Source organism: Squalius cephalus, assembly GCF_949319135.1.
Source record: "Squalius cephalus genome assembly, chromosome: 24".
Taxonomy (NCBI): Eukaryota; Metazoa; Chordata; class Actinopteri; order Cypriniformes; family Leuciscidae; genus Squalius; species Squalius cephalus.
This window is the reverse complement of record NC_137145.1, coordinates 5,373,488-5,382,380: the sequence shown is the minus strand read 5'-3', so window position 1 is coordinate 5,382,380 and position 8,893 is coordinate 5,373,488. Positions and strand designations below refer to the sequence as shown.

At 37.8% G+C, this 8,893-nt stretch overlaps 1 protein-coding gene across 1 annotated transcript in view; it reads left to right on the top strand.

The window, feature by feature from the left end:
• Positions 1-1,754: 1,754 nt before the first annotated feature.
• The window catches only part of grk3 (G protein-coupled receptor kinase 3), a 56,436-nt gene continuing 49,297 nt past the window's right edge, over positions 1,755-8,893 (top strand). Inside the window, exon 1 of the mRNA XM_079861274.1 lies at positions 1,755-3,847. Coding sequence (XP_079717400.1) covers positions 3,735-3,847 — 113 coding nt within the window. The 5' untranslated portion in view covers positions 1,755-3,734. The remainder of the gene's footprint in view (positions 3,848-8,893) is intronic.

Sequence of the window (8,893 nt, the reverse complement as noted above, 5' to 3'; positions counted from 1 at the left end):
GGTTTTGTGAAGAAAGCTGCCTTTAATCATGGAGGGAAATAAAATGCACTTTCACCCTTTTTCCGTCAGAGGGAGCAATAAACCTACAAGCCAAATGATTACAAATAAGAGAGGCATGCAATAAAAAAGAATCCGGTTTAATGAGAAACCAAATATATTTAGCACGAAAACAGTTCATAACATGGCTTAACTTGTACCTTAGAATGATGACTTAAATGCCATTGTTTGTCAAATTACATCATATGTCCAGGAATTGAAAGAAGAAACCCAAACAATAAAACAAACAAAAAAATTCTAGATGCAGTGTTGATAAAAGAGGTGGGATGCGCTTACACAACGATTTTATTTAGATAACATGGCGCAGCGAGCGAAGACTTTCCTACTATGATGTAGCCATGGGTTATGAATATTAATTACGTAATGCGACGTACGTGAGTAGGCCCATCTGATTTGCTGAAAGTTGCGTGGGCGCTATTCAAACAGCGAATTAAAAAGTCCTTTTATGGAGAAGGCTTGACTTATGAATATTAACGAGGTACCGTGAATGGGCGCTTCAGGAAGGTTACTAAGCAACGTCAGCAGAATCTATTTAATATGCATAACTCAAGCCTTCGCCGTAGTAGGCTTTGAAGTTATGCGTGCTTCGTTTTTTATTTTATTTTTTTGCGTGCTTTCGCTTTTATTTAAAGAGAGAGTATACACTGCGTAAGTTAAGAGTCGAGAGAAATGTGAAAAAAGAGAAAAAAAAAAAAGAAAAAAAAATTAAAACAACAATTCTGACGTATATTTCAGTCAAAAGCCATTAAAAATGCAAATAAAATCAAACTGAATAGAGATTCAAGACTATCTATACAACCCACAGTCTACTATTGACCATTTTCACAGACTGTGATGACGCGTTTTAACGGTCATCAACATCGTAAATCGTGCAACTTTTTTTTTTTATATTTTAAGTTTATTAAAAAAAAATTTTTTTTTAAAAAAAGCTTAAAAGCTTTATAAAAAGCTAATTTTATATTAAAAACCCTTTTCACATTTCCGGGTTTCTCAGAAGCGGAAGTCATCATAGTTGGGTAAACTTCCATAGCGGTGAATGAGAGAGTAGTTCATTAAAAAACAAAACAAAAACAACAAAAACAACAACAACAACAACAACAACAACAACAAAAAAAAAAATATATATATATATACACACACACACACACACATATATATATATATATATATATATATATATATATATATATATATATATATATATATATAATTGTGTTCCTTTTGGCATTTGCTTAGAAAAACTCCACAATAGTATTTTCTTACAAAAGAGCAAAAAATAGAGCGAGATTGATTGACGGCAGTCAGAAGAGAGAAAGATGGAGAGATGTCAACTTTACCATCACTCCCATAGCTGCTGTGTTAGAAACACTCTCACAGAAGCTTTAACATGTTTTTTTTTTTTTTTTTGGTAATTAGATAAAAAGTATAGTGTTATAAATGTACATACATGTAAAAAAAAAAAAAAAAAAAAAAAAAAAAAATATATATATATATATATATATATATATAAACTTGCTGGATTTACGGTGTTTATGGCTATTTTTTTACAGTCTATGGTTAAAACGCGTCATCACGGTCTGTGAAAAAGGGTCAGTTGGGCAATTTCCACAGGCAATTTCGCGTCGTTCTTCACTGGAATTCAGCTCCGCCTCGTTCCAGTTCCAGTTCCTTGTTTTGCAACACCAGCGCCGGGTTTTGCGTCGAACCAGCCGCTGGGAGGAAGTGCAGCTCTCAGAAGAGCCTGAATTTCACTTCACGACGCGCCGTGGGGCTCAGCTCACACACAAGCACTAAAACTAGAAAATAGTCGTATATTCCCATCTGGATTAACCTCAAGCAGAACTCTTTCCCGGAGGGTCTGAGTGGAATCGGACTGGAGTGTTTTATGTGGACGAATGTTGTGGTTTTGTTGAGCGATGTCGGAAGAGATGAAGACTTGGATCTGCGACCCAAACACGGATGGAAAAGAAAAGAGTGGTTTCTTTCGGCAGTAACATCGAAAATTCAAAATCAGATCTCGTTTGGAGGAAAGTACATTTAAAACCCTAGAACGAAGCGTATTGGGGTTAAAAGTCACGTCGTGTTGTTGTTGTTTTTTCTCGCGAAACTCCTAGTTTCGTCCATATAAGCTTGAGTTTGAGACGCACAAGATCTCGCGCAGAGATTTCAGGGTGAGCTCTTTTTATTTACAAGAAACTAAAGAAGCACAGTAGCTGTGTTTTCCATATATATCCCTGCCTTGCTGTTTCATCGGACCACGTTTTGTGACACCATCGCGACTTTTTTTTTTTTTTTTTTTTTTAGAAAAAGGAAACTCGGATTGCTTTCGTTCACATTTGCTTATTTCCTTTTCTAGCGCCCCCCTCTCATCTGTAGGTTACAGAGTAGAGCAACATCTCAGCCGTTCTTGCCCTCATTATATAAATAAATTGACGAGCAAGCAATTCCAGTTAAGGAGGAAAAACAGTCTGCATTGAACCGCACAAGGCAATGGACTTGCCACATCAAAACACAACTAGTTTAATTTTGTCTCTTTAATTGGCTTGTGAGATCAAGCTTCAGGATCAGCAAGAGGAGTGACAGGCAGATCTCAACCATCGTACTACAAAAATGGGGATTTGTATGTGATATCACCAGGATATTTACATGCATCTGCCGTTTAGATCTTGAATGCTTTTAGTCTCGCATTTGTGGATATTCAGGAAACAATCCAGCCCGTGTCGCACCGATAGCCATTATTTATGTTTCTCCAACCATTGGGCTTCAGATTTCCACCATCTTTACGCCTTTTAAGAAGAGGGGGATACATATTACCCTTATTATATGCGGTCTGTTTGTTTGCTGTCAGCTGGTAAATGTGATCAAACAGGGAAATATTGGCGTCCATTTTCATTCCTTATTGTGTTTTTGCAGCGAGCTGGCTTGCTTATTTTAACACCCTAAGGATATCGTCTTGTCCGCTCGTTTACTACTTATTTTCTGTATCTAGTTGGTTTTAACCGGATTGCATGGCCGTTTTGATTAGAGGATCATCTTGGGGATTGATTTCATATGACACTGATGGGCCAGCTTGTATGTATTAGTAGTTAACCCGCTACCGCCGCTATTTCCATCAATCTGAACGAACAGTTGCTCAAATTAACTTGCATGTAATTTTTTTAACGGTCGTTATACCGGCAAGTAGGTTGTTCGCGTTAAACTCACCCAAAGGATGAGTGCTGGGTGGGGGCATCTGCAGGCTAGAATCGCTTAATCGATATTATCGTTATCACCATCTAAGAATTATTACTGGAGATGATGCCATGCACATATTTTCTTCCTCTTTGAAACAAGAAGCCATTTCTGCAATTCCTGTGGACCTGAGGGTGACGTTGCTTCATAGATAAGCACCCTATAGATTTTTTTTTCTTCTTTTTTTTTTTTTTCGTGTATTTTCAGCCACGATGGTTTATTTCTGAGAGAATTTTAGTGGTTTGGAAACACGATTATAAAACAACTGGGGCTGGAATAGATGTTCGCGCCTCTCTCACGCATCATCATCCTCACCATCACCACCACAGCTCCCGCGCTCGTCTCGTGCTGTTGATTCCGCCCGCGCGCGAGCGCGCAACATCATCGTTCCCTCACTGCTGGTTCTGGTACCGTTAGCGAGTCGGTTCGACCCACAGGGCTCGAAGATGGCGGACCTCGAAGCGGTTCTCGCCGATGTCAGCTACCTGATGGCGATGGAGAAGAGCAAATCTACTCCAGCTGCCCGGGCGAGCAAGAAAATCATCCTTCCCGAACCCAGGTAAGCGAAACGAGTCTGTCTGACACTTAATTCATGCATAATATATTATAATATTTGATCGTGAAGAGGTGGGTTGACGTGCCAGCATATTGGGTTATTCATTTCCCCTGTATTTTGACTGAATATTCGTGTAGTTTGACGTTAAATTAGCGTTAGAAATTCTCTGTTACCATTTAGTAATGGCCTCTCTTGTACACACAGGGTTTGCTGTTTACTTATTGCTTTCGCTTACAAAAAAAAAGTACTATGGTATTGTCGGACAAGCTACTCGTTTATTTGGAGATATACTTTATTAATACCATATTATTTAATTACTTTAGAATGGCAAGTAACAACGACGGTATGAATAGTATAATTAGGCCTGTTCTGAGACCAGCACTTTACCATGGTGACACCACAGTACTTTTTTCTAAGCGTTGGCAGGTAAGTTAACGCTGGCTCAATCCTAATTATTGGGGTTTTCTTGTGTTAAAAAGCCTATGTCACTCATTTTGTGCTGTGTTTAGTGTTTTTGAGGTTGTTCAGCAGTTACTGAGGCCTTTTGGGAAAATTCCCCCGTGTGAATCAATGGCTCTTATCACCTGTAGATTTGTACCAGGTTGAGGGTGATACTCACTGTAAACAGGTCGAAATTCTGACATTGGCCTCACATTTGGACTTGCATACTCAAGGCATACAAATGCCCTTTGTTGGTTTTTTGTGTGACTTTTTTAAACTGTTATACCTTGGAAACGTAAAATATGACATTATCTATTGTAAGGGAGTATAAATGTTCAGATGATGAATGTTTCTCATATCTCATACCAGTTAACATTCAGTCTGCTAATATTTTCCATTTGATTAATCAAACAAATAATCCACAGATTATTGAATTAATTGATGTACATAAACCACTTATTAGCTAGGCATTCAACAACACTTGCCCCTCAGGCCCTGTTTACAGCTGGCATTAAGATGCATTTTGGTATCACAAGCGGTCATTAAATACAGGTGTAAACGGGGTGTAAAACGTTTTGAGCTTGTTTTGAGCTTACTTCCAAAGGTAGTCGAAAACGCATTCGTCTGGATTGCTTTCGTAGTGTAAACGCTCATATGGTCGAATGTGTTCAAACAGCCTCAAAAGACCGCACACTCTTGGCCTACTGACCTAAAGCATAAACATTATGGGAAGCGCCAAGTTTGGTTTGAAGATGAAAAATGTGCCCAGGACAATCGGGGCTCCAGGCTGTGACCTTTTTTTCCTTCGGATGCGACTACATTTTGTTAGAGGTCGCACTGGTGCCAAAACCATGTTGCCCAACTGGTTAGAGCTGCCATTTTTGTTACACTTCGTGGCAAACAAACACTTTTTCCACTTCCTAATATATGGTAAAAAAAGTAGGAAGTCACAAAAGTCTCATGAAAAACAAAATCTTTTCTTCATTGTTACTGAATTACACTGAAAGCATTAAAGAGCTCTCTGTTTATAATCGCTGAAGGTGACGGTCAGTTCAGTATGATACTATAAAAGAACAATGGCACTTTAGGGCTGGGCGGTATATCGAGTTTGGACGATATATTTTTTTGAAACGATATGGAAAAAGGCAATACCGTTTATATCGATACAGTAGTTTGATGCGAGCACATCTGAAAAATAGCGGAGGACGCAGTGTGAGCTGCTGCAGTGAAAGTACATAAATTTGTCCTAAACATGACACAAGCTTATATTAAGGGCTTTAGAATAACTGGTAAGATATAGTTAACAAGTTTAAAGCAGGTTGTCCTGTCAGATGCTGTGACAGATACTGTTGCTGACTGACAGATAGATACTGGCGCTGTTTAATGCGTTTGAGATGTGGTGCTTTCCTCAGTGCTTAACTTACATTTCACAGGTATATTCTCCATCTGTACACGTTAGAAAGTCAAACAAATATGTCAATTTCACTGTCAGGAGTGGACGAGCCTTCTGCAAGGGAATCTCCGCTAAAATTCAAGCTTCCATGAATGAGCGCCAAACAGACGGAGCACAATAGAATAGTAGCGCAATAATTCTGACTAAAATATACATATTGCTAAAATATTTGGTGTTGGAGACAATAAATGTGCCATATGTGGAATTGTCATTATAATGGGGTAATCAAATGCAGGTTAATATAATTAGTTTGTGCTTTTGTTTTTATTTTCATTTTTACGTTTTTTCGTTTTTAGATTGTAATGTTATGTGATTTTAATCACCTTTTTGCACATAATACATTGCATAGCCTATATTACATTCGCTATATTTGTTTCCATATCCCTCAAGATCAACATTGTTTGTAGGATATCATTGGGCAGGATGTGAAAACATTTTTTTTAAGAAATAGATTTTCTTTATCCAAATAGAAAAACGTAGAAAGTACCGAGATATATCGTATATCGCCATTTAACCAAAAAATACAGAGATATGATTTTTTGGCCATTTAATAAGAGAAATACTTTAATAAGAGTAGAATATTTAGCCTCAATTTCCCTATAAAATTTGTTTTTTGCACATTACTGTTCTTAATAAAAGTTAATTGTATCTGCATCGCAATTCAAGCTCAGTGCTTTACCGGCAGATTTCCAATAATCAAACAAGTAATATTATTAGTTAATTTCTCTTATTAATGCAAAAAATCAGGTGCTTGCGCCACCATCTGTAGAACTTGGTCAAGCGGCTGTCAGAGCAGAAACGAAAGCTCGCTCGCTTCGTATGTTTTTCCATCGTTTCCGGGTGTGCTCACACATGTAAATTGCTCGAGCTTATTTTGTCCATTAGATTGAAAGATCTGAAAAAAAATGCATTTGGCCGCCCATAGACCCTGCCCTCGAAGAATTCGGGACAGAAGTGGTTGAAAGTGGACAAAAGAGACGGATTAAAATACCATGTGTAATCCCATCGACCAAAACTCATCTTAATACCAGGTGTAAACAGGGCCTTAGAAAGAGAATACATTAATCAGATGGTTACTTTGGTGTCTTTTAGAAATACTAAAATTAACTAAATAGACCTAGTATATTTTTAGTTATGGTCTTTGTTGGAGTTGATTGTACCTGTTCTCTCAGATATCATGCTAGAACTCCAATGTATGTATTGGATTTTTTTATTGCCACTGTCCGAAAACTGTAAAAGTGATAAATTGGCTATGCCGTCACTTTTTATGTAGTTATTTGGCCGTTTACAACCCCGTCAGGAGACTGAACAGTGAACACTATAAATGTTGTTTAAACCTGCTTTTGGTAACAAACCGAGGCCAAATCAAAAGGAAATGGTATTTCAGATTTCATATTTTGCTCATCTCATGGGATCACTATGGTGATATGACTGTCAGTTTTCAATGTAAAGCCTGTAATTCAACACAAAGGTTTTATTGTGCAGTTTACATGAACGTGTCTCAATATAGACTCTGCATCCGTGGAATTGCAGTAGTTGGAATGTTTTTAAAGTTTATATAACTCTTAAAAGTGATTAGCGATCTCTCAGTGTAGCTCAGGGCTCAACTTTAAGGATTTTTTTCTGCTGGGTTCAAATGTGTGGCCCCACCTCAAAAATTAATAAATATAATAAAATAGGTATTGTTTTCATTAGGGGTGGGCATTTTTCAAAAATATTGAATTGGAATATTTGGGCTCATAAAAAAAAAAAAAAACACCAATATTCGATTATTGTATAGAACGTACATATACACTTGAGTCAGCATATGGTTATCATGTTTATATTGTTTCACATGGTAAAAATAACAAGAATATCCACATGCTAAAGTGAGGGACACAAAGATAAGTTTCTTATTAGGCTATGTAAGAAAGTTTCTAACCGTGCTTTGTGTTTTCTGTTCTTAAACCCATCTCCCTCAACAAAACTTAAAGAAAGTATATGTCTCGATAATTTTGCTGTTAGATAGGCTGTTATCTTCTCGGCTCGCTCGGAGAGCAGGAGTACTGAATGGTTTGAAATCGCTTGAATGTTTAAATTTGCAAGACTTAAAAATACGTGCAAATGATAAACTTAAGTGGAAGTCTTGTATCGCGGTGTGCAGCTCGCTGCGAGTTGATCTGATGAACTGTGTGGTTTAAATTACACATTTAACCAAGGTGTTATAGTGCAGAAATGTTTGCAGAAATTTCCTGAATCATGAGCGCTAAACCTGCAGGAATTAGTAAAATTATGCACAATACCTGGCCCGCAATCCCCTGCCGAAATTCAGGCCCTGATGATTATGATAATAATAATAATAATGTATTATTATTGGTATTATATTCAAGTTGTTTGGCTTCCTAATAAACACCAGTGTGAATGTGATGTTGACTGATACACTATCACAACTAAAAAGAGGTTTGAGTAAAGTCCAGGCACAAGTCAATGCAAAGACTCTTTACTCTGTTCAGTTTGGTCAAAGCACTTTGGTTCACTTAACTTTTAAATGTACCAGTCTCCAAACACTGGTAAAGATAAAAAAATGTTGTTTAACTTGTTGCTTTAACTGTTAATTAAACGCATTAACCTCCGTGTTCATGACTTTTGTTTTGTAGCATGCAGTTTAAAATCGTGCCCCGATTTTTGTTTATGTGATCAGTCTAAAACCTTGATCCAAAAATGTCTTTAGTGCATTTTAAGTGCTTAATTTTATTACGGAATCTTTCGGATTACCTCCCACTTATTTATAGAGCTGATCCTTAGTGATCGTCACCCATGTAAACACAACATATAGCCCTGCAAAAGCATTCAACTTCTGTGAGTAGGCCAGCATCCGAACAGAGCCACGGTCAACTCGCAGCGAGATTCATTTACGCTTAATCATCTTCCTTCCTACACCAAGGCTAATATAGTGTCTCTCCACGGGCCGAGATGAGGCTTGTGCCGGTGGGCTATTTAGCATCCCGGATGAAGTGGTAATGCATGGTACGAATCTGAAACGATAACGCTTGGCTTTTCCGTTCAACAAATGGTAAGCCATACATCCGCTCCTCATTGTAATTAGTCTGCTTTAGTGGCTCTGTTTGCTCTGAGGGATTACAGTAGTCCGCAGCAGGGCGGCATTACCACAGATC